The 26,602-nt window shown below is 41.3% G+C and overlaps 2 protein-coding genes across 2 annotated transcripts in view; one reads left to right on the top strand and one right to left on the bottom strand.

The window, feature by feature from the left end:
* Positions 1-8,038: 8,038 nt before the first annotated feature.
* LOC134206166 (uncharacterized) lies at positions 8,039-9,010 on the bottom strand. Its single transcript, XM_062681857.1, has one exon. The coding sequence runs from the start codon at positions 9,008-9,010 to the stop codon at positions 8,087-8,089; it is 924 nt and encodes a 307-aa protein (XP_062537841.1). The 3' UTR covers positions 8,039-8,086.
* Positions 9,011-18,601: 9,591 nt separating this feature from the next.
* Positions 18,602-26,602, top strand: part of LOC134225360 (neuropeptide F receptor) — a 105,306-nt gene continuing 97,305 nt past the window's right edge. The window contains exon 1 of the mRNA XM_062705359.1: positions 18,602-18,777. The gene's annotated coding sequence lies outside the window, so the exon portion shown is untranslated. The remainder of the gene's footprint in view (positions 18,778-26,602) is intronic.

Below are 26,602 nucleotides of genomic sequence, written 5' to 3'. Positions count from 1 at the left end.
TATAAGGCGAACGTGTAGCCAACTACGCTACGGGACCCCCCCTATTTTTTTGAGTTTCTTCAGTTTAAATCCAAACAGTTTTGAATTTTTTCAGTTTAGAATTTTGTGGACTAGTTATACAGCACCTATACGGCATCATTCTCATTCACATGACTTAAATTGTGATTCCCAATGGCATTGAAGCAAAAATCTTCACTGGTCTACTAAGCAGAACGTACGTATTAATTGAAATGAAATGATTTCCGTTTAACCTTTTATGAACAATATTTCTCAAGTCATTCAAAAAGCCGCATTGTGTGGTTTGGCAGAATCCCGACCATATAACCTATAAGCTAATGTTCGGTCAGTTAGCTATTGCTGAATGTTCAGAATTGTATGCAATGAGCTTTAAAATTCTGTGGAATATCGCCGAAAATGTCAGCATAATAATGTTCAAATGTTCACTGTTAATTTTAAAATTAGTTGAAGCTAAAATCTTTCTATTATAAAGATGGTGTTCCATTTAGAGATGTGATGTTAATAAAGTAGAAGAAGATGCCGTATTTGGCTCGACTTACAAAAACTCTTCCAATAAGTTGTAGTATGCAAAGTTCTAACAATATTCTAATCACACGAAAAACTAAAAATCGATCGATGTTTTTACGTCCTCCTTTTCGACCAAATGTCCTCCTTTTTTGCTACGATTCGGGCCGGTGTTGAACTTAGTCTGTAGATTAAAAAACACCTTAATGAAGACTAAAAAAAAGCTACGATTCGGGTGAATTGTCCTCCTTTAGAAAAATTCCATATGGTTTTACCCTAAGCATGACACACAGCAATGCTTCTGGTTACTTTTGATCTGTTCATGAAGCAGGAGGTTCATGGAATACCAGACTTCCTTTGTGCGGAGGTCATACCTCCATTATTTGCAAGTAAATACGGGCACGCCAGAGAGGAGAGAAGCTTTTTCACAGACGCGTCAAAAATGGATGACTCCACTGGTTTCGGTGTTTTCATCATTTTTCATAGCGCCCACTTTAAGCTTAAAGAGCCTTGTTCCGTGTATACTGCTGAGCTAGGAGCTATACACTTTTCACTCAACCAAATCGCATCCATACCTCCTGACCACTTTTTCATCTTCACCGACAGTCTAAGTTTTTTGGAGACTGTTCGGTCAATCGGTTAAGCATTCAGCGTATCTTTTGAATGGGATACGGAAAGCTTTGAATGCCTTATCACAACGGTCTTACACAATCACCATGGCTTGGGTCCCTTCTTATTGCTCGATCCCGGGAAATGAGAAAGCAGGCTCTTTGGCCAAGGTGGGCGCTATGGCAGGTGATATTTACGATCGGAAAATCACCTTCGACGAAATTTTCACATTAGTTCGTCAGGAAACCTTGAACAGCTGGCAACAGAAATGGACAAATGGGGAGTTGGGTAGATGGCTGCATTCAATTCGCCCGCAGGTGTCGAAGCGTCCATGGTTCAAAAAATTGAATATGAGACGAGAATTCATTCGAACCATGTGTCGACTAATGTCCAATCACTACACTTTAAATGCACATACAGTCACTCTCAAAATTGAGCGTACACAAGGATTAGATGAATATATTTGAAAATTCCAAAGGAAATTTAATTGTTGGCTCGGTTGTTTTTAATGCATTTCAATATTCATCCCTTCCTTTAATGTATGCGTACATAAAATGGTTGAAATTTTTTCTCTAAAGTTAATTTATTTGAAAATAATTTCAAAATACACATATTAGATGTGACAAAATTGAGCGTACAGTGTTTTTTTTTTTCTATAAAATTTCTTATTATAAACACGATTAATGTATTTTAATATTGTTTTTTCATAATTATATTTATAATAATAAACATCCGCTACTTAAACATTCAATATTTTGAAATTAAACCATGTTTTGGTCAAAATGGCGAACAAGTGAGAGGTAAGAACATTGCTATTTAACAATTCAATGCTGCTGGGCAAAATAGATGCTTTAATTTGTATGTTTCACCGGCATCCTATCTTATATATGATAGAAAATCGAAATCGAGTAAGACATACGTTTATTTTGGGAAAATTCAGTCGGTAAATGATGAAAACAGATGTAAACATACAGAGGAAACGACAAATGTTAGGAATGACATACAGGGGATGTCCAAAATAACTGAGATAGGCAAATTAGATTTGTCAATTATTATCCGATTTTGACAATTCAGGGATGCCTGAACTAGAAATTTAATGTAGTTTCACCATATGTCCATGGAACCATGGTCATCGGATACCGGAGATATTCCGGTATTTTCGAAGGTAGGTTCAGAACCGTGAATTTGTGGTGGGTATTAGGATAAGTTGTGGTTAAAAACAGAATAAAATTATTAACCACAAATGAAGTAGGGCTCTTTCTGATTGGAATCATATGTTGAAATTCGAAATCGGACCAGGATCAAGTGAGATATGGCCATTTGTTTAGAATCGGTGCCGATCGAGAGTTTCAAAAGGGACCAGGCCACAAATTCATTTGAATCAAGCTTTTTGACCGATCTTCCATTATGATTACATTCCAAAAGTCTTCTGATACGTCAATAATGAAAAACTAATTAAAAAGACGGATCCTAAAGTCGCTGGGGTGCCCCCGGGGAACCTGTAGAAGGGGACATTTCAGTTTTAGCGCCAAAACTTGTCATTCGACGGTTCGTTTTTCATGATTTTCTATCACGAAGCGAGGAATGAATATAAATTGGACCATTGACGGCTCTGACCGATTCCGGGACCCACGGATTGTCCCCTGGGAACCTGTAGAAGGGGACATTTCGGTTTTAGCGTCAAAACTGGCCATTCGACGGTTCGTTTTTCATGGTTTTCTATCAGGAAGTGAGGTATGAATATAAAATGGACCACTGACGGCTTTGACCGCTTCCGGGACCTACGGATGTCCCCGGGGAACCTGTAGAAGGGAACATTTCAGTTTTAGCGCCAAAACTGGTCATTCGACGGTTCGTTTTTCATGGTTCTCTATCAGGAAGCGAGGTATGAATATACAATGGACCAGTGACGACTTTGACCGCTTCCGGGACCTACGGATTGTCCCCGGGTACCTGTTGAGGGGACATTTCAGTTTTGGCACCAAAGCTAGTCATTCATGGTTTTCTATCAGGAAGCGAGGTACGAATATAAAATGGACCATTGACGGCTCCGACCGATTCCGGGATCTACGGATTGTCCCCTGGGAACTTGTAGAAGGGGACATTTCAGTTTTAGCGCCAAAACTTGTCATTCGACGGTTCGTTTTTCATGATTTTCTATCACGAAGCGAGGAATGAATATAAATTGGACCATTGACGGCTCTGACCGATTCCGGGACCCACGGATTGTCCCCTGGGAACCTGTAGAAGGGGACATTTCGGTTTTAGCGTCAAAACTGGCCATTCGACGGTTCGTTTTTCATGGTTTTCTATCAGGAAGTGAGGTATGAATATAAAATGGACCACTGACGGCTTTGACCGCTTCCGGGACCTACGGATGTCCCCGGGGAACCTGTAGAAGGGAACATTTCAGTTTTAGCGCCAAAACTGGTCATTCGACGGTTCGTTTTTCATGGTTCTCTATCAGGAAGCGAGGTATGAATATACAATGGACCAGTGACGACTTTGACCGCTTCCGGGACCTACGGATTGTCCCCGGGTACCTGTTGAGGGGACATTTCAGTTTTGGCACCAAAGCTAGTCATTCATGGTTTTCTATCAGGAAGCGAGGTACGAATATAAAATGGACCATTGACGGCTCCGACCGATTCCGGGATCTACGGATTGTCCCCTGGGAACTTGTAGAAGGGGACATTTCAGTTTTAGCGCCAAAACTTGTCATTCGACGGTTCGTTTTTCATGATTTTCTATCAGGAAGCGAGGTACGAATATAAATTGGACTATTGACGGCTTTGACCGATTCCGGGACCTACGGATTGTCCTCTGGGAATCTGTAGAAGGGGACATTTCAGTTTTAGCGCCAAAACTGGCCATTCGACGGTTCGTTTTTCATGGTTTTCTATCAGGAAGCGAGGTATGAATATACAATGGACCAGTGACGACTTTGACCGCTTCCGGGACCTACGGATTGTCCCCGGGTACCTGTTGAGGGGACATTTCAGTTTTGGCACCAAAGCTAGTCATTCATGGTTTTCTATCAGGAAGCGAGGTATGAATATAAAATAGATCATTGACTACTTTGATTGCTTTCGGAACCAACAGATTACCCAACCGGAACCAACAGATTACCCAGATTACCTGCAGAAGGATGAATTTTTGTTTCTGCGCAAGAGCTAGTCATTCGACGTTTCTTTTTTGATAGTCTTCTGTCAGGAAGCGAGGTATGAATATGCTTCTTCTGATTGCTATAGGGGAACCCGTAGCAGGGGACCTTTAGCGCCAAACGAAGTATGACTGGTTTTACTGCTAAAACTGAAATATCATTTTATACGAGTTTCCCTGGGTCAATCCATAAGTCACGGAAGCGGTCAGAATCGTCAATGGTTCATTCTATATTCGTACCTCGCTACTGATCTAAAACCATGAAAAAAGATCCGTCGAATGACTAGTTTTGGCGTCAAAACTTCAATGTCCCCGTCTATAAGATCATCTGGAGCAATCCATAGGTTCCGGAAGTCGTCTCCAGAAGAAGTCCAGAATCGCCAATAATCCATTTTATGTTTATTCCTCGCTTCATGATCGCAAAGCAAATGACTTCTTTTGGCGCTCAAACTGAAAAGTCCTCTTCTACAGGCTCTCCTGGAACAATCTGTAGGTTTCGGAAGCGATCAGAATCGTCAGTAGTCTATCTAATATGAAAACCATGAAAAATGAACCGTCGAATGATAAGTTTTGGCGTTAAAAATGAAATGTCACCTTCTACAAGTTCCCAGGGGACAATCCGTAGATCCCGGAATCGGTCAGAGCCATCAATGGTCCATTTTATATTCGTACCTCGCTTCCTGATAGAAAATCATGAAAAACGAACCGTCGAATGACCAGTTTTGGCGCTAAAACTGAAATGTCCCCTTCTACAGGTTCCCCGGGGGCACCCCAGCGACTTTAGGATCCGTCTTTTTAATTAGTTTTTCATTATTGACGTATCAGAAGACTTTTGGAATGTAATAATAATGGAAGATCGGTCAAAAAGCTTGATTCAAATGAATTTGTGGCCTGGTCCCTTTTAAAACTCCCGATCGGCACCGATTCTAAACAATTGGCCATATCTTACTTGATCCTGGTCCGATTTCGAATTTCAACATATGGTTCCAATTAGAAAGAGCCCTACTTCATTTGTGGTTACTAATTTTATTCTGTTTTTAACCACAACTTATCCTAATACCCACCACGAATTCACGGTTCTGAACCTACCTTCGAAAAACCCGGAATATCTCCGGTATCTGATGACCATGGTTCCATGGACATACGGTGAAACTACATTAAATTTCTAGTTCAGGCATCCCTGAATTGTCAAAATCGGATAATAATTGACATAGTTACAACACATCTAATTATGCCCAAAATTTGCCTAGCCCAGTTATTTTGGACATCCCCTGTATTTAAAATTTAGTATGTCTTATTATTTATTAAATTTAATTTTGTTTTAAAGCTCGATTATTGTCTCTGGTCTATCATTAAGAGTAGTATTATTGAATCCAATCATTCACAGTCGAATTCTAAAAGTACAAGGTGTATGTTAAGGTACCGAACATAAAATCAGCTTTTCAACCCCGTAGAGCACATCTGATTGAATATTGAAAATATAGCTTAAAATCGTAATTTCATAATTTATTTTAGATTAAACTCCACGATCTGTTACCATAAGGGATACAATTGGATGATTTCCATGAGGCGAGTAAAAATAAACTTTTTTAAGAGTTCGGCAGCTTATTTAATGATATCTTAGTGAATTTAAATGATTCAATCAAATTTGTCCCTACGGTTACTGAGTCTTCAAATATAAAATGACATCTTATAATGTATCCATCTGCTGCTCTTTTATTAATATTATTATTAATGAGTGTCCTGAGCTTATAAGCTAACTATACATCGACTATTAAATAAAGTTATACTTAATTTGAAATATGCCATTCCCAACATTTGTCGTTTTCTCTGTATGTTTACATCTGTTTTCATCATTTACCGACTGATTTTTCCTAAATTTATCATATGTATCGCTCGATTTTGATTTTTTATCATATATAAGACACGATGCCGGAGGAAAAATCGCCAGCAGGAAGATCGAGACCGTGAAGAGACGGAGCAACTGTACCGCGCTAATAACACACGAAAGTTCTATGAGAAGTTAAACCGTTCACGTAAGGGCCACGTGCCACAGCTTGATATGTGCAAGGAGATAAACGGGAACCTTCTTACGAACGAGCGTGAGGTGATCCAAAGGTGGCGGCAGCACTACGAAGAACACCTGAATGGCGATGTGGCAGACGAAGATGGCGGTATGGTGATGGACCTGAGAGAACGCGCGCAGGACATAATTTTACCGGCTCCAGATCTCCAGGAAATCCAGGAGGAGATCGGCCGGCTAAAGAACAACAAAGCCCCTGGGGTTGACCAACTACCAGGAGAGCTATTTAAACACGGTGGTGAGGCACTGGCTAGAGCGCATCACTGGGTCATCACCAAGATTTGGGAGGAGGAAGTTTTGCCGCAGTAGTGGATGGAAAGTGTTGTGTGTCCCATCTACAAAAAGGGCGATAAGCTAGATTGTAGCAACTACCGCGCAATCACATTGCTAAACGCCGCCTACAAGGTACTCTCCCAAATTTTATGCCGTCGACTAGCACCAACTGCAAGGGAGTTCGTGGGGCAGTACCAGGCGGGTTTTATGGGCGAACGCTCCACCACGGACCAGGTGTTCGCCATACGCCAAGTACTGCAGAAATGCCGCGAATACAACGTGCCCACACATTATCTATTCATCGACTTCAAAGCCGCATAGATACAATCGATCGGGACCAGCTATGGCAGCTAATGCACGAACACGGTTTTCCGGATAAACTGACACGGTTGATCAAAGCGACGATGGATCGGGTGATGTGCGTAGTTTGAGTTTCAGGGGCATTCTCGAGTCCCTTCGAAACCCGCAGAGGGTTACGGCAAGGTGATGGTCTTTCATGTCTTCTATTCAACATCGCTTTGGAAGGGGTTATACGAAGAGCAGGGATTAACACGAGTGGTACAATTTTCAATAAGTCCGTTCAGCTATTTGGCTTCGCCGACGACATACATATTATGGCACGTAACTTTGAAAAGATGGAGGAAGCCTACATCAGACTGAAGAGGGAAGCCAAGCGGATCGGACTAGTCATCAACACGTCGGAGACGAAGTACATGATAGGAAGAGGTTCAAGAGAAGACAATGTGAGCCACCCACCGCGAGTTTGCATCGGTGGAGACGACATCGAGGTGGTAGAAGAATTTGTGTACTTGGGTACTGGTGACTGCCGAAAATGATACCAGCAGAAAAATTCGAAGACGCATAGTGGCAGGAAATCGTACATACTTTGGACTCCGCAAGACGCTAGCGATCGAATAGAGTTCGCCGCCGTACCAAACTGACAATCTACAAAACGCTCATTAGACCGGTAGTCCTCTACGGTGGAGTGCAGATGGCGGACGGTACGTGGAGGAGGCGAATGAACCACGAGTTGCATCAGCTGTTGGGAGAACCATCCATCGTTCACACCGCGAAAATCGGACGACTGCGGTGGGCCGGGCACGTAGCCAGAATGTCGGACAGTAACCCGGTGAAAATGGTTCTCGACAACGATCCGACGGGCACAAGAAGGCGAGGTGCGCAGCGGGCAAGGTGGATCGATCAGGTGGAAGATGACTTGCGGACCCTCCGTAGACTGCGTGGTTGGCGACGTGTAGCCATGGACCGAGCCGAATGGAGTAGACTCTTATATACCGCACAGGCCACTTCGGCTTTAGTCTGAATAAATAATAATAATAAATAATTTTTATTTTTTTTATTTGGGACATTTCACACCGCTAAGTGCATTCATGTCGAATGAAAACATATCTTTCCATATTTGTCTTACATTTCATAACATTACAATTCAAATAATTTTTTCTTAGACCTAGTGTTATAGATTTTCCACCCTGCATCTGAAGAGTTTTCTTCGCTACATTCCTGCTCACCTTGGCAACATCGATCTCCACACGCTTTTTTACTTTCTTGTTCGGTAGCATTCGTTTCGTTCGTTCCAGTTGACAACCTTCTCTTTGCCGTTGCAGCTCCAGATTGAAGTTTGCTGTTATATTCGGTTTCGCTATCATTGTCGCTATCATCGTCGTCGTTGTTGTTTTCATCGTCCTCACATAAGTCGTCTCGTGTCGGTGGTGGGTTATTAGTTTTGCTCTGCTTTTCGTCGATGTTTTGTTGATCAACTGGTGCTTTTCCATCCTCGTTCGAATTTCTTTCGTTTGACGCTACTGCTGCACTGGTCGCTTTTGGGTGAGTTTTAGCTAGTTTGTTTGGGTCTCGGATAGTAACGAGCGTGGGCTCGTTTTCAACTATGATGTGAGACGGAATTTGCTTCTCTTGCCTAAGTCGTATCACTCGGACACCGTTCGGGATTCCCGGGAAAAAGTTCTTCCATACCTCATTGTGTATTGATATTATCTTTCCGTACTGTTCCATGTGTTGAGTGATTGTAGTGTTGGACATTTGAGGCGGTAGATCATGTAATCTCACTGTAGCGGTGGGTCCATCGACGTACACGGGAATGTAGTAGTCCACGTCGAGATAAACGAAAGAGTGACGAAGGTGATGTTGCTTCTGCAACCGAAGTGCTACACCTTCATTGCTCACCTCAATAAACACACAATTTTTGATATTGTGAAGCTGAATGTTCTTCACTTCATCCATGTTGAGTTTAAGCTTCTTCTCCAATAATTCTTTCACCACATTTAAACTGGGACGCTTTGGTAAGGCACTAAGGTCCACGACAAGAGTGTTCCTCCTGTGTGTCATTTTGCGTTGAAAGCAAAGTTCTTTCACAACAGCAAAAGTACTATAAGCAGTAGGGCACTACGAGCTATCGGAGTAAACGTCCGTCGCGCGCGAGAAACGATTGCCAACTGATAATAAATAATAATAATTCTTATTTGTTTAAATATATACTTAAAACACATGATTGGAAAACTGCTTACTCTTTCCCCACCCAATGCGTACTCTTACCTCATCGGTGGGGTAAGAGTGCGTTTTTCAATTGTCTTACAATAAATGTTCTATAAAGGTTACGAATTTCAATAATTTCAATATTTTTTTCCGCTGGGTAATATATAGGAAAAGTATACGAATCGTCGACATTGATTTGATGTGCAGAAGCTTGCTTCATAAGAGCCACATGTACGATTGAAAACTAAGTGCGTACTCTTGCTCCACTCTACTCTAAGGGTTGCATATGAAACATCGACGTCATTTGTTACCTTAGATGGATTAAAGCAGGGTGATGCACTCTCGAATCTACTGTTCAATATAGCGCTTGAGGGAGCGATTAGGAGAGCTGGTGTGCAAAGAAGCGGTACCATTATCACAAAATCGCATATGCTCCTGGGATTTGCGGACGATATCGATATTATCGGGATTGATCGCCGTGCCGTGGAAGAGGCTTTTGTGCCTTTTAAGAGGGAGACAGCGAGGATTGGACTCACGATCAATTCCAGCAAAACGTATATGGTCGCTGGCAATTAAAGTGTGTTCATTAGTGGTGGTGGTAGCGAAATGGTGCTGGATGATGAAAAATTTGAAGTGGTAGAAGAATTTGTGTATCTTGGAACATTAGTGACGTGCGATAATGATGTTACCCGTGAGGTGAAAATGCGTATTGCAGCTGCAAATAGGGCTTATTACGGACTTTGTAACCAGCTTAAGTCCCGTAGTCTGCAAACGAAAACAAAACTCGCGCTGAATACTACTCTGATTCTTCCGGTGGCTTTATACGGCCATGAAACATGGACGTTAAAGGAGGCTGATTGGAGAGCTTTAGTGTTTGAGAGTAAGGTGCTGCAGATAATACTCGGCGGTAAATAGGAGAACGGTATCTGGCGGCGTCACATGAATCACGAATAGTACCAGGTGTATAAAGGGCTGGATATTGTTAAGCTTATAATACACGGCAGACTACGGTGGGCTGGTCACGTTTTTCGTATGCCGGAAGAACGTCAAGCGAAGATAATATTTAGTAGAGAACCTGGAAGAGGCCGCAGGCTTCGTGGAAGGTCGCGTACACGATGGCTTCTTGCAGTTGAAGACGACCTGAGGGCGCTCAATGTTCAGGGCGACTGGAAGCGATTGGTCGATATGACGACATGGTAGAAAAGCGATATTTCTCAGTGAAACTCTACCTTTTTGCATCGAATGCTGCAAAAGTAAGGTGAGAAAAGTGAAACAATTGATGGGAACCACTTCTTGTACGTTCGGTGGAAATTGTATTCTACTTTCAATTTTTAGCATATTTATTAAACCGTTCATCTATAGCAGCGGTTCTCAACCTTTTTCTTGGAAGGTACCCCTTCAAACTTTTGCAATAATTGAGGTACCCCCTCTTGAAAGTAGGCTTCCAAGCCTTTTGAAAGAATAATTCCGAGCCCTTTGAAGCGAGGCTTCCGAACCTCTTGAAGGGAACTTTTGAATCTCTCGAAAGTAGGTTTCCGGAGCTCTTGATAAAAGGCTTCTTAGTCTCTTTAATGACGGCTTTTGAGCCACTTAAAAAAGGCTTCCGTTGCATCATGAAAGGACGCTTCTGAGCCTATTGATAGAAGAATTCCGAGCTTCTTGAAGAGAGGCTTCCGAGCCTCTTGAAAGGAGACTTCCGAGCCTCTTGAAAGGAGGCTTCCGAGCCTCTTGAAAGGAGACTTCCAAGCCTCTTGAAAAGAGGCTTCCGAGCCTCTTGAAAGGAGACTTCCGAGCCTCTTGAAATGAGACTTCCGAGCCTCTTGAAATGAGACTTCCGAGCCTCTTGAAAGGAGGCTTCCGAGCCTCTTGAAAGGAGGCTTCCGAGCCTCTTGAAAGGAGGCTTCCGAGCCTCTTGAAAGGAGGCTTCCGAGCCTCTTGAAAGGAGGCTTCCGAGCCTCTTGAAAGGAGGCTTCCGAGCCTCTTGAAATGAGGCTTCTGAGCCTCTTGAAAGGAGGCTTTTGAGCCTCTTGGAAGGAGGCTTCTGAGCCTCTTGAAAGGAGGCTTCTGAGCATCTGGAAAGGAGGCTTCTGAGCCTCTTGAAAGGAGGCCTGAGCCTCTTGAAAGGAGGCTCTGAGCCTCTCTAAAGGAGGTTTCTGAGCCTCTTGAAAGGTGGCTTCCTGAGCCTCTTGAAAGGAGGCTTCCTGAGCTCTTGAAAGGAGGCTCTGAGCCTCTTGAAAGGAGGCTTCTGAGCCTCTTGAAAGGAGGCTTCTGAGCCTCTTGAAAGGAGGCTTCCTGAGCCTCTTGAAAGGAGGCTTCCTGAGCCTCTTGAAAGGAGGCTTCCAGGCCTCTTGAAAGGAGGCTTCTGAGCCTCTTGAAAGGAGGCTTCCGAGCCTCTTGAAAGGAGGCTTCTGAGCCTCTTGAAAGGAGGCTTCTGAGCCTCTTGAAAGGAGGCTTCTGAGCCTCTTGAAAGGAGGCTCTGAGCCTCTTGAAAGGAGGCTTCCTGAGCCTCTTGAAAGGAGGCTTCCTGAGCTCTCTTGAAAGGAGGCTTCCTGAGCCTCTTGAAAGGAGGCTTCTGAGCCTCTTGAAAGGAGGCTTCTGAGCTCTTGAAAGGAGGCTCTGAGCCTCTTGAAAGGAGGCTTCCTGAGCCTCTTGAAAGGAGGCTTCCTGAGCCTCTTGAAAGGAGGCTGAGCCTCTTGAAAGGAGGCTTCTGAGCCTCTTGAAAGGAGGCTTCCGAGCCTCTTGAAAGGAGGCTTCCAGGCCTCTTGAAAGGAGGCTTCCTGAGCCTCTTGAAAGGAGGCTTCTGAGCCTCTTGAAAGGAGGCTCTGAGCCTCTTGAAAGGAGGCTTCCTGAGCCTCTTGAAAGGAGGCTTCCGAGCCTCTTGAAAGGAGGCTTCCGAGCCTCTTGAAAGGAGGCTTCCGAGCCTCTTGAAAGGAGGCTTCCTGAGCCTCTTGAAAGGAGGCTGGAGCCTCTTGAAAGGAGGCTCTGAGCCTCTTGAAAGGAGGCTTCCGAGCCTCTTGAAAGGAGGCTTCCTGAGCCTCTTGAAAGGAGGCTCTGAGCCTCTTGAAAGGAGGCTTCTGAGCCTCTTGAAAGGAGGCTTCCAGGCCTCTTGAAAGGAGGCTTCCTGGCCTCTTGAAAGGAGGCTTCCAGCCTCTTGAAAGGAGGCTGAGCCTCTTGAAAGGAGGCTTCCAGCCTCTTGAAAGGAGGCTTCCTGAGCTCTTGAAAGGAGGCTCTGAGCCTCTTGAAAGGAGGCTTCCTGAGCCTCTTGAAAGGAGGCTTCCTGAGCCTCTTGAAAGGAGGCTTCCAGGCCTCTTGAAAGGAGGCTTTCCTGAGCCTCTTGAAAGGAGGCTTCCTGACCTCTTGAAAGGAGGATTCTGAACCTCTTGAAAGGAGGCTTCCGAGCCTCTTGAAAGGAGGCTTCCGAGCTCCTTGAAAGGAGGCTTCCGAGCCTCTTGAAAGGAGGCTTCCTGAGCCTCTTGAAGAGACTTCTGAGCCTCTTGAAAGGAGGCTTCCAGGCCTCTTGAAAGGAGGCTTCCAGAGCCTCTTGAAAGGAGGCTCTGAGCCTCTTGAAAGGAGGCTTCTGAGCCTCTTGAAAGGAGGCTCTGAGCCTCTTGAAAGGAGGCTTCTGAGCCTCTTGAAAGGAGGCTTCTGAGCCTCTTGAAAGGAGGCCTGAGCCTCTTGAAAGGAGGCTTCCTGAGCCTCTTGAAAGGAGGCTTCTGAGCCTCTTGAAAGGAGGCTTCTGAGCCTCTTGAAAGGAGGCCTGAGCCTCTTGAAAGGAGGCTTCCAGCCTTGAAAGGAGGCTTCTGAGCCTCTTGAAAGGAGGCTTCCGAGCCTCTTGAAAGGAGGCTTCCAGGCCTCTTGAAAGGAGGCTTGAGCCTCTTGAAAGGAGGCTTGAGCCTCTTGAAAGGAGGCTTCCTGAGCCTCTTGAAAGGAGGCTTCTGAGCCTCTTGAAAGGAGGCTTGAGCCTCTTGAAAGGAGGCTTCTGAGCCTCTTGAAAGGAGGCTTCTGAGCCTCTTGAAAGGAGGCTCTGAGCCTCTTGAAAGGAGGCTTCTGAGCCTCTTGAAAGGAGGCTTCGAGCCTCTTGAAAGGAGGCTTCTGAGCCTCTTGAAAGGAGGCTTCTGAGCCTCTTGAAAGGAGGCTTCCTGAGCCTCTTGAAAGGAGGCTTCTGAGCCTCTTGAAAGGAGGCTTCTGAGCCTCTTGAAAGGAGGCTTCTGAGCCTCTTGAAAGGAGGCTTCCTGAGCCTCTTGAAAGGAGGCTTCCTGAGCCTCTTGAAAGGAGGCTCTGAGCCTCTTGAAAGGAGGCTTCTGAGCCTCTTGAAAGGAGGCTCTGAGCCTCTTGAAAGGAGGCTTCTGAGCCTCTTGAAAGGAGGCTGGAGCCTCTTGAAAGAGGCTTCCGAGCCTCTTGAAAGGAGGCTTCCGAGCCTCTTGAAAGGAGGCTTCCGAGCCTCTTGAAAGGAGGCTTCCGAGCCTCTTGAAAGGAGGCTTCCGAGCCTCTTGGAAGGAGGCTTCCGAGCCTCTTGAAAGGAGGCTTCCGAGCCTCTTGAAAGGAGGTTTCCGAGCCTCTTGAAAGGAGGCTTCCGAGCCTTTTGAAAGGAGGCTTTCGAGCCTCTTGAAAAACGGCTTCCGAACCTCTTGAAAGGAGGCTACCGAGCCTCTTGAAAGAAGGCTTCCGAACCATTTGAATGAAGCTTTCAAACCTCTTGAAAGGAGCCTTTTGAAAAACAAAACCTTCCGAGCCTCTTGAAAGAAAGCTTCCCAACCTCTTGAAAGGATCCTTCGGAGCGTTTTAAAGAAAGACAGACACAGGCCTTTCGAAAGAAGACTTCTGAACATCTTGTAAGGAGGCATTTGTGCTGTTCTGAAGAAGACTTCCGAGAAGCATAGAAAGATGCTTCTAAACCTCTTGCAACGAAGCAATAGAGCTTTTCTAAAAAAAAAGCCTCTGATTCTAAAAAAAGGCCATGCCTCTCAAACGAAGGTTTCCAAACATTTAGATTCTAGATTTTAGTTCCAAAGCATGTTTCATGTTTCACATATTATTCAACATTTTGTTTAGATCAGGTAGATTTCATTAAAGATTTTTTAAATTTGCTCATTCGACATTTGTCCGTTGGATCTTTTGTTCCGCAGCCCTTCATACGCTGTTCTAGTTGAGGAAAGCAGGGTTCACTGAATCGCCTGCTTTGGGCGTGCTGACAGCGGCACAGTTAACTTTCTAAAATCAGTATGGCTAAAGGCATCTAAGGTTCGATTTCTCAAAATAAAGTACCTTAATCGAAAAAATATTTGGTAGGCGTAGTAGCGGACATCTTCCTTCATAACCGGTATCAAATAGTTTTTTATAAAAAGTTCCTAATTTTGAGAAAACCCGCGTTAGATGTCTTCCGCCATACAAATTTCCTCATGCTGGCTATTTACGCATATACGGTAGCGCCTGGATGTGGAAGGGGCGGTTAGAATATTAGCCACTGCCAACAATTCGTTACCTTTGATTTACTGATCGCCATGCATGTACAAGACAATGTTTTCAAATAAAATAATCACAATAATCGAAACTTTATCAATAACTCCAACCCTACGGCGAACCCAGTATCCAGAAGGTAGCTAAAGCCGGAAGGGTACGATGGGCAGGACATGTTGCAAGAATGCCGGACAGCAACCCTGCAAAGATGGTGTTCGCTTCCGATCCGGCAGGTACGAGACGGCGTGGAGCGCAGCGAACGAGATGGGCAGACCAGGTGCAGAACGACTTGGCGAGCGTGGGGCGTATCCGAGGATGGAGAGATGCGGCCTCGAACCGTGCATTGTGGCGTCAAATTGTTGATTCAGTGTTATCTGTTTAGATGTCAACTAAATAAATGAAAAATGAAATGAAAAATCAATAAGATCCGATTGGAATTGTAATACGTACGCCATTATGCATTTTAATCCAAGGTACCCCCTAGGGCCATCGAAGGTACCCCCAGGGGTGCATGTACCCCAGGTTGAGAACCGCTGATCTATAGCAACCATTCACTTATTTTTGAATAAGAGTATGTTTATCAAAAAATGGGTAGCCACCTTTTTGCTGGATTGAATGACTTTTTACTCAAAAATATGTTTAATTAGAATAGCGTGCAGCATCGGTCCCTTCTGAAAACGAATATTATTGAAGTTTCTCCAATATCCAATGAAGTTTAAAAGAAAGCAACTTGGAAAACCCTCAATTTGTACGGATCTTTAGATCCTCATGTTGTAAGCTGTCTAGGGGAGAGGGGTGGGAATATGAGTAGGCTACGAAAAGACTTTTATTTTCTTAGATATTTTTAACTTATTCAACAGTGAAACTTTTTTGTACAATGTTATGAAAACTCATATGTGAATATGTACGTTATGTGGAAGATATTGATTTGGAAAATGTATTGGAGGTAACCACTTTCCCTTCGATGGGACTCGAACCCATGACCCTACAGTACGCTAGACTGGTGCTTTAACCAACTAAGCTACGAAGGACCTCCGTCGGCTTTCATAACCTATCGGCTACTGAACGAGCTCGAAATTCCCAAATTGGACGCATAGTCAAATCACTCGCAATCCATTTCTCAAGCCATCACTTCCACATGTGTATGGTACACTTCCACATTAGAGGAGCGTGAGTATTCAGAATGTCTGGCGGCTATACACATTCTTCATCAGCAACTGTACTGATCGCTCCTCTAATGTGGACGTGTACTATACACATGTGAAAGTATTGGCTTGAGAAATGGTAGGAGAATCAGCATTTTTGTATGGATAGTGCGCGGAGGAGTGTAGCATAGCACATTGTAAGTTAGTCTCAATAGGGTGTTTTGCTAGGCCAAATGTGAAAATAAATTAAGCTCTGTTAGTGTAATTTCTTCACATGTCATAAGACGAGTTCGAGACCCCGAAGACGGCCTTACAGCTGAGGTCGAAATAGGTATCTGTACAGATCAATGGAATAGTACTAAGCTTAGGTGTCCGATAATGGAAGGGGAGCCCTACTAAACCATGCATACTATAGACACGAGCGAAGTAGAAGCACGGCATAGGAACTTAATCTTAATTCTTTCAAAACATAGTTTTTTTTTCCTTTGAAAAGGCCATACCTGACAGCCGAAACGTTGGGCACAGCAAAACGTTCACCGTTTAAATTTTGTTTTTAGATAGCCGATCTGAAAATATTGCAAAAAAAATCCCAGTAGGAACTGAGGAGGTTGTAATAATAAAACGCAACGCAAAGGCCAGCGTCTCAATGTCTCTCAGATTTCGTTATATCTAGTTCAACAGCCGTTAAGTGGCTGCATAAAATCAATGTTATTAAACCAAAAACAATGCTTGCAGGACTTTGAGATTCTTTAGATCGTAAACCATTTTTCGTTGGTTTTCTATTCCATTCCATTGGCACCTTGTAATTTTACAAACTACAAAATATCGGCGGTCTTTCAGACGTGCTCTGTGATTTTTCGAACCAAAATATATTATGCTTCACAATTTAACCATTCTAATTCAACTCACCTTTTGAAATCAGCAGCATTCTCTTACTCATGTATCTTGAGCCCACTAGTGTCACATAGCGCCAACGGGAAAGATCTTCGTCCTTGGCGGCTGATCGCTTTAGCCTTAGTCTTATGGGCCAAACACAATGGATACGTTTGCGTGCGTTTTGACAGTTTTCCCATGGGAAAAATGTCAAAACGCACGCAAACGTATCTATTGTGTTTGACCCATTAGGTCAGATTCCTGACGACTTCCTTTATTTCTTTGTTAAGGATACGTCGCCACGAGTCCCCCATCCATTTACGCTATGTCGATGTCGATGGAACTTAGCATTCGAGATCCAGATGTAAGTCCATCACGCTCGAATTTTAAAACGTAGACATCGATTGATGAATACATGCAGGTTCTGCGTAGTCTCTGCTGATACACATCAAGTCCTAGGATAGATCTGGATAGATCAAGTCTCTCCGGTGTATAACAACACAGATTTCACGTTAAAATTACGAAGACCTGACAAACAACTGGCAAAGTCTTGGCTTGCTGCTTGCCGATTGACACGCTGAAGTGTGAATCTATGAAAACAGGGAATTGACGTTCGCAGCACAGAACAAGGGATATTTTTGCGTGTGTAAATAATAAATTGCGCCTAAATTGGTTTTTAACACTTTTTACAGCGAGATATTGAGATATATGAATGATTTTACTAACACAGTCTGTGACCCGAAATCATCATTGAATACAGAGAGTCTGTTCCTGACAGGGAACTTTACACTATAGGAATATATGATTCGGCTTTCGCAAAGTGATTAGTAAAGTGTATGTTGACAGAGCCAGAGACAGAGTCTTTGACTCTATCAACATACACTTTACTAATCACTTTGCGAAAGCCCAATCATTTTTTTTTTGCAAACTGGAGGAAACTCTTGGCCGGAGAATCGCCAAGCACTATCCGTTCGACCGGTTCGCCAGATCCGTTGACCGGTTCGCCAGATAGTTCTACACTTTGTACAAGTCTGGGGAAATGCTGCCAGACGACGATGATGTGACGGACATGCCGAGACAGATTAACAATCAGTCATCACCGTATACCCCACAATCCATTTCTGGACCATATGGTTCGGTTGGTTGGTTGGATTACTACTCTGGGGGAAAACAACGTGCGATGCCATTTACTAATGCGCACCCACGAAGGCGCAGATCAAAACAAACGGAACTTCGGGTGGTCTGGAGTGGCTGGTGCTGCCGCTCGCCCGGTAATCGATTCTCCAGCATCAACAAGTGAACTCTGTGCGTTTTCCTCCAGAATATGAAGTAGTCTATTGGTAGCAAAGGATTGGTAAGGTTCAGTTTCGCGCTAGCTTCCGCCCGGTACGGATGTGTTGTTCCCTCAGTCGTTCCACTGGATTCCGGTTCAACTGGAGAAGAGCTTCAACGGTTTGGATTAAGACGGCCACCGCGCCGAGATGGATAAGGACGAGCTTCTGGTGTTTGCTCTCGGGGGTGTTTGATGAATGTGATTCGGTTAACTGGCAGTGTGGATTCAAGCACCGTATCGCTGATGACAACTGAGATTATGATATATGAGCTTATATTGGACTGTTCGCATCTGGCGGACCGAATATCGGGGATTATGTATTGAATGTGAGATACGTTTTTGTATGGAGTCTGGATAAAGGTGGCAAGCGTTATCAACATTTAGTGATCTTTTTAATATCGGGTCCCCCGATATCTTTAGTGTTGTGCGTTCTGAAAGAGAAATTGTGCCATCGCAGTTCATGGATAAAAGGATCAAGTCAATGTATCATGCAGACGGTGGAACTTCATAACACAGTAAGAGGTGGATTAAATGTCAATTAGTGGAAAGTGTTACTTTATAATAGTAGCATAATCTTGTAATGGAAAAGGGTGCCAAAAGAGATAGGACTCTTTAACGTCTGAACGACAACACGATTCTATCGCATCATATTAAACATACCATCATAAATGTGAAATAACAAAATTTCAACTGTGAAAGTTTGTGTTCGATGTGAAAGTTTTTACAAAAGAAATTAATTAAAGTTCCGTACAGAAAAAAATTGAAAGTGGAGTTTTCTTGTCGACTATTGTGGAAAGCTGTGATATTTAAAGGTAAGAAAAAATATAAGATAATTATTAAAATCAAAAATTTCAGCTTTCTTTCTTTTCTCCGGAGTTTGTCATGGGAAGATTTTGATATTTTTTTTGTTCGATGGTAAAATAGGCATAAGGACATATAATGCCAAATGACTTAAACAGGAAAATGCATATTATTTGCAAGAATATTATTATTTTTACTATAGGAAAACAATGCATTTGTGTACGAGGGAATTTAGAAATCTAAAACCTTAAAAAAATATATTAAAAAAAAAAAAACAAATTTCAATCCGTTTGAAGTCAGCCTGATTTTTAACATACATAACGATATCTGCTGGATATCATTTTTGCCTTTCTCGTAAGTACACCCGTTTTTTTTTACACGGATTTTTTTCGCACGGATTTTTTTTACACGGTTTCTCGAAATGACACCTTTTTTTACAAGGATTTATTTTCACACGTTCCCCCATACATCAAAGATCAGATGCTTGTCTGATTCTAACGATAGTCGATAACCATTCCAAATTTCTTCTCGCCAGATGCATCAGTCGTTCTTGGAACCATCCAAGTAGAGCCGGAACAAGATGGTCCTATTTCACCATCATCTAGCGAATTCATGTTTTTTCATTAATCTCGCCTGTACTTATGCTGCAGGATATGAGCACACTGAATGCTGTCTGAGACAGCAGTCTCATTTTTCGTATTAATTGAACATTCGACCTTGATGGAGCACGTTAATCTAATTAATCGGTTCGCTGGTTTTTGTCTGCTCTAGTTCCGCTGATTGCTCTGGTTGTAATATTTGCAGCTGTAGCGATATGTTTGAAATACCCAGAGATTTTTTTTTCGAAATTGAGCTGAAGAATCATTGCTTAGGAAATAAATGGATACTACCCTTCAAATTTATTCAAATTTCGGTCTGTCGTCTATCGTTTAAAATCAGATTTGAAGCTTAACATTTAACTACCGAGCATTTTTTTACAAAAATAATCAGAGTTTTGGCAATTTAATATATTTAAATTATTTTTGAGTCCAGTGAAAATCAAGATTCGTTTTTGTTTCCTAAAATAGCCATATGAGGTGTAACTGAAATGCATATCCTCATTCGGTATTGACTATAGTTGCGTGTTTCCAGGTGGTGGAAAATTGCTTGGAATGAAATAGTTTCAGGGTTGTCCATACAATTTTTTCATCATAATTTATTAGCCTGGCATACGTTTGTTGTGTGATGGAGCTATTTTGGTATGCATCTGGAAATTGACTGCTTTCGCGTAAACATGTGTGGATCGCTTCTATTCACTTCAATGTGATACTTGAATCTATTTCCATGGGTCCTGAAGGCCCTTGGAATACCAGGTAGGTCGAATGGTTATCCTTCGAAAAATGTCTGATGTAGTGGAACCTCACTGTAATAAATTTATCTTATCACGAAACAAAGGAATAAAGCGTACGTTAGCGAAAAAAGACGTACTTCATGGATCTCCCCAAAGATGCCTATCTTTTTTGTTCTCTGGTTGCAGCATTATTGCTTTCAAGCGTACCAGTTGGTGAGGCACTTCAAAGCCTTTGCAGTGTTGATACAGCAGCTCGTATTGACAAAAGTTTTTTTTAGAGTTTGGTGACGTGATATAGACGATATTTTTGAACCTGTTTAAAAGAACTCTGCCTAGAGCCAACACTAGCAGTATGACAGTATGACCAAAACAGAAGATAGTGCGTTGATATATGGAATAAACCGCAAACCCACATCAACTGACTGGAACATGGCATCCAACATCAATCACTTTAGTGCTCACAAACAAGCAACTTGTCATTCGGTGGTGCATCTGCTGTCCAACGTATATACTCATGAACAAACAACTAGAAGACAAAAAAATCGAATGTATAACTCCGGTTAGCCTTGCGACCAAAGGAGTAGGATTGTTGAAAATCAGGACCAGTTCCAGTTGGAATGTAGAGCAATAGAAGAAGAAGAAGAATCCAGCATAACACAAACGGGATTTTCAGTAGATGTTTTGAAGAAATGTAGATTAATTTCCCGAGAAAGTAGAGAGTAATTTATTTGAAATCCTATGCCGGGAAATTTTAAAAGAATTTATCGGGAGACGTTATGAAGAAATTTTTCGAGAAATTCCAGAAACATATTTCCATTTCCATGGACACATTTTTATAGAAAACCCATTTTTTTGGGAAATCAACACTAATAAAAAAAATGGCACGCCGAGCAACGCCGCCGACGACGATTCCTGGACCGGCGTATGCACTAAATGATCATTTAAAGAACCGTAGCTATTTTTATCATTTTCTCTAATTCGCTAATATTTTATTAAATCATTTATCAAAACAATCATTATCGTCAAGCAACAGCAACACCCGCAGGCCTCTATACGAGATCTCAATTTATGACAAATTGTTCTACATCGGTCAAACGGCTTTAGGACAGTTCGTCGAATGACGTTTAGTCGAACGACATTTGGTCGAAGGTACATTTGGTCGAATGGACATTCAGTCGAAAGTACATTTTGTTGAATAGAAGTTTGGTCGAATGTTCAGAGTGAATTTCAGCATAATAGGTCGGTAATAGGTAATTTAGTAAAATAGATAATTAGCCAATGGATTTTCGATTGAATTTGATTGAATAATCCACAAGATACATGGATGAACTGATTGGAGGAATTAAGTGGACGCGATGAAGTTCAATTCGCAGCGGAAGAAACGAATAAGGTAGCTTATCAGGATTTTTCGCCTGAGCAAAATGAAACTGAAAAAATGAAAACCTACAGAAATAACAATATATTAGGTACCGATATTTGATTACAATTGTTTTTGCCACAAACAAGTTATTTTTTTTCGTTGATTGATATTTGGTCGAATGACGTTCAAACGACAATTTGTCGAAAGGACCTTCAGTCGAAGGAACATTTGGTCAAATGAACTAATAATTCATACTTGTTATTCATTAGTTCAGTATAAAATTTACTTCCAACCATGATTCGGTAATGGTGTGTGTGTGTCTGTGTGTGTGTCTCCAATCTAACCCCCACTGTCTGGCAGTGATGTTATGGAAGAAAGCTGTCTGTTTTACAAAATTTACAGTCAGATTTAGTCCGGGAGTTAGATGGTGCTAGCTCTACTGCAGCTCCAGTGACCCATTTCAGACTGCCTGGTATTTCATGACCAGTCCGAGGTCACTTTTGCTCACAATAAGCCCCGCCTGTTCATGCTACCATTATCAAATGGATAATGGATCCATAAACAGACTTCCATATTTGAAATCCAGCGCGTATATAGTTTTTTTTTCAAATAAAAGCATAGTATAAATATAATGAAACAATCTCACCAAGTTAATCCTTTTTCGATGAGTGATCTTTGTTGGTTTTAACATGTAAGGTCATGGGGACCTCCATCCCGTAGGTGGCCAAGGTGTGGTTTTTGCCAAGTTAACAGCGTCTCTGAATGTAGTAGTTTTCCACACTTCAATCACTCCGAATCTCAACGATCCGATTTTCACGCAGAAATGAACCAAAGCAGCTGAAACTTGCTTGATTCGCACAAGTCACTTTAAACATATTTCACAAACCTAAATTTAATTACTGGAAATTTTACACTACAGACAAAACAAATAGTCAGGATGCTTATTATTCTTTTGAGAACTGCCATCAGCCGAAATTGAAAAATCTCTCCAACCATGATTCGGTAATGGTTTTCCAAAAATTTAATTTTGATCGAATAGCCAAACAACCTAATGTCTATTCAAAGTAAGGTCTTTTCGACAAAGTGTTATTCGACAAAACATCATTCGACTAAATGTCTTTTGACCAGGTAGGGTAGAAGTACTATATTTCACCACCCTAAACGTACGTTTGTCTTTCAAATTGTCGCAAAATGCTAAAAAAATCTAATAATTGTGAAGGTGTCGGGATTATTATGTAAAACTGGCCCTTAGCTAGCAAATCTGATTTAATAATGACGATAAATTATTGCTAATTTCTATAAATATGCCGTTTGATTAGCAAGTATTCTGATTCAAACTTCGCCACATATTTTCAATTTTCGCCACCCGTGATCTAGTTTTCGCCACCCCTTGCTTGTCCTCTTGAAATGATGGTTTGAACGGACGTTATTCTTATCATGAACACATCATACTGTGGTTAAATAATTTAGTTTTCAATTATTATTGACTACAGTTTCTTTCTTTCAAATATTCATTAGACTTAAAACGTCATTCGATGAAATGTACCGAGACTGTTAATCCAAAAATCTGGCGTAACTATAGGGGGGCTATATAGCCCGGATTTCGGATTTTTTTTTTGCGAAAACCACAGACAAAATATTGTTTCCACGTCCAGGTAGAGGAATTAGTTTTGTAGATAAACATTTACAATTTTAGAAAAATTATGAAAAACATGATTTCGGTTCCATAACGATATACGGTAAATAAGCCTGACAAATAAACGAAAGATTTAAAAAAACGTTTTTATTCAACGGAATCAGAATAATAATGGTTGTGTACATAAAAAATACGCCTTAATCCCGAAAGCTTGCGATAGGAATACTAAACGCAAAGTATATTTTGCTTCCTTGATTCTCAACTCCAGATAGATTTGCTTAAGAAAATTGGAGTATGAACGAGCAGTGATTTTATGCTGATTGGATAACTAATAGAAGTTACAGGACTAGAAGAACAAGTAAAATGTCTGAGATTTTATTTGAATGAAGAAATTTGAAGTAAAATGCTGCACTTCCTAGCTTCCTTAGTCATAATAATAACAACATAAAAGTTTGAACAAATTGTTTATACATACAAACCTCCATGAGTCTATATAGAAGGGATCATCGACTCAAGGAAAACGCTAGTGTTCGGAATATGAGTCATGTTCGGAATTAGAACAAAAACGGGACAATCATTTAAAGTATCTTTTGCAAGTATTGAATCCAGGCGTTTCGAATACATTTCTGTCTGGCAAAATGGTTGAAGAAATTTGTAATGCAGCCATTTCTCGCAAATGTTTAATATCCAATACACACGCTAGGCTTCTTGATATTCGAAAAAGTTTCGGCAAAACCTATAATATTCTATGGAAAGGTAACTAAAATTAAAATGAGAAAAACTTGAAATGCTTTTGGATGGAGTAAAAAACTACAAATGCCTATTTTGCCTTGCTAAGCTCCTATGGTTTTCTGAACATATTGAGGATACTAGGGCTGAGCGTCGAGAACGAGAATCATCATTTATAATGTCGTTATTGAATGTGTTGTAGGTTGGTAGGTCAATGTTTGTCTGGTACGTCAACTTGCAAACAGATGGGTCGAGCATCGAGCGAAAACAATAGCTTGACTGTCTGGAATGAACGAGTAAAACAATTAATAAGCAAGTTAGCCCCCCCCCCCCCTAGAATTTTCCCTTAGTAACGCCAATGACTAGGATGAACCTCCGATCTGTTTTCACAGGGTTCTAGTACTAATCATCCCCTTTCAGGAAATCGTTCGATTAAGATACTCTATCGGTGAAAACTTAGGAAAATTAGGTTTGAAGATTTTACAGGGGTTAGACATAAATGTTGAAATAGGCAAAAATTTATCGAAATTCAAATTAGCATAACTTTTCGTAAAATAATTCACTTTTGATAAAAATGAAACCATTGGATGCTAAATGTTTTCTAGGTTTTTTCATAGATTGAATTTCACGTCGGTCTGAAGATAGCGGAGATATTTCGGAATTCCGACGTTGGTGGAAAATACATTTATTCCACTGATGCTTTTCATTATTTGAGACGTGAGCTTTGAATATTGTTTATGCCTTCTTCAGGAACTAGCACTAGTCCAATGCGGGCTATATGTCAATAATCCGCAAGGAATTCTCAGATATATGGTCATTTCCGTGGAATGAGGGAATATGAACGAATCGAAATCATGGAAAGTCGTTGTTCAAGACGATGATTATAGAGATTTTTAGGATTTTAATGTGGACTGACTTCCTTAGAATATGTTGGGGGAATTGGTTAGTTTTGGAATCAATCGATACCATGCAAATATGGATTGGGTATCGTATTTTTAATTTTGTTTAAGGGGCAAGCCAGAGTAAACGCGACGAGCGATGCGACGCGACAGTGCAATTAAACAGCTCATTGAGAATGCTTGTCCTTCTTTCATTTGAGTCGCGTTGCATCGCATTTACTTTGGCTTGTACCTAAGATGATGACAACGTAGAGATTTTTTGGACCGTGAGATTCAATAGCCACTCTGTAACAGGTTTTCTGTGCTCCGGAATTGTGACAATTGATTCAGTGAATATGACCAAATTGCTAACGAACGAAATTTTGTTAATATGGGTAACAAACTTTATGGTTATGCGAGTCGATGACTATTTAGACATTTTTCAAGATAATAATTATATCTGACTATCCATTAGTTGTTTTCAGGTTCGACAAGAATGCCATTTTATGTTTTTTGAACACAAGTTGCATTCACAACAGATATATTATGACGCTGGTTGCTTATAATTTTTTCATTTGGTAAACAAATTTGGCAATTACTGATTTAAAATTTCTATGGTACCTGGCAACTGATAAAGATTAGTCAGTGAGCCTTACAGTCTTGACAATCAAATCAAAACCAGAGCAAGAGGTAATAGCATACATACATACATCATAACTTGATGTTAATTAATGATCCTCGTCATAGATAAGTTACAATGACTGTGACACGACTTTATTAATTTATACGAAAGTTGCTGTGACCAAATCGGTCTGAATTGTGTTGACATAGGATGATAAATACCTCAACCATGTTGTTATTGTGTACTATAATCCGTATTGGAATAACTGAATTCACATGCATTTGATATTCGTAGACCATGATTGAGTTACTATTTCTGGTTATTTCCGTTATATGCAAAGCTCTCCCAGCCCATAGATCATTGCAGTTGAAAGTATTGGATATTAAAGTGTTTTAAATATATTCCTTCTTGCTATAGTAGTTATCGTTTTCAAAATATGAAAGCTAATATTATACAATTGCATGGTCTCGGTCAGTGTAAAGCTCTCCACATAGCGGTGATGATGCCTTTCTCGTGCCTTTGTAAGAGTTAAAAAGTATACAAGAAAGGTCCAAAATATCACTGATAGGTAGATAGGTCCTTATTTTTGAATCCGTTTATACCCATTTTAAAATTTCATGTCGAACGCAATTTGCTTCGAGTACACGGTGTGTCTATGGGGAAAGATTATTTTTCAAAAATAAGTATCTCTGAAACACCCACCACGTGAAAGTAGATGCTCTCCTCTTTCATATAGTGCAGTGGTCCCCAGCATGCTTACTATCAAGGGCCGCATTGCAATTTTGAACTGTTGAAGCGGGCCGCAGTATGTTTTTAATTTTTGTTCTTTTATCAAACAGAATTATAAAGCCTAGTACAAAATTTTAAATACAAATGAAATATCAGCAAAATATTTTATTCCAGTCAATTTTTTTCGAAAAACAAACTTGTAAGGACATTCAATTATGCAGGTTTTATCGCCGTAGCTGACTTTGAGTCAATATTACTGTTTCTGCTCTTTCAGACCTGACAAGAGAAAATTCTTCTGCAACATCATCTCTTCGGTTCAGTTGGCAGAAAGTTTAACAAGTCGCTTGAATTGAACGCGAATTGTAGGTTTAAACACCTTCATTCAACTCACTTGAACGAAAAAAATCAATTCAATTGAATTCAACTGAGTTGTTCAATTCACTTGCCCTGTTTAAACGTAGCATAAAGCTCATACGATCTCATGTATTAATTTTTAGGATTTTTTATCCAGTATAAGTTGTCACGCAAATAACGACAGCATGTTTCAAAAAT

The sequence above is a fragment of the Armigeres subalbatus genome, chromosome 1 (genome assembly GCF_024139115.2).
Source record: "Armigeres subalbatus isolate Guangzhou_Male chromosome 1, GZ_Asu_2, whole genome shotgun sequence".
NCBI classification, from domain to species: Eukaryota; Metazoa; Arthropoda; class Insecta; order Diptera; family Culicidae; genus Armigeres; species Armigeres subalbatus.
This window is presented reverse-complemented; position numbering and strand designations above follow the sequence as displayed.

What these genes read in the sequence shown, in the direction of transcription:
- LOC134206166 (XM_062681857.1), bottom strand. Translation starts at nt 9,010, where the DNA reads ATGACACACAGGAGGAACACTCTTGTCGTGGACCTTAGTGCCTTACCA.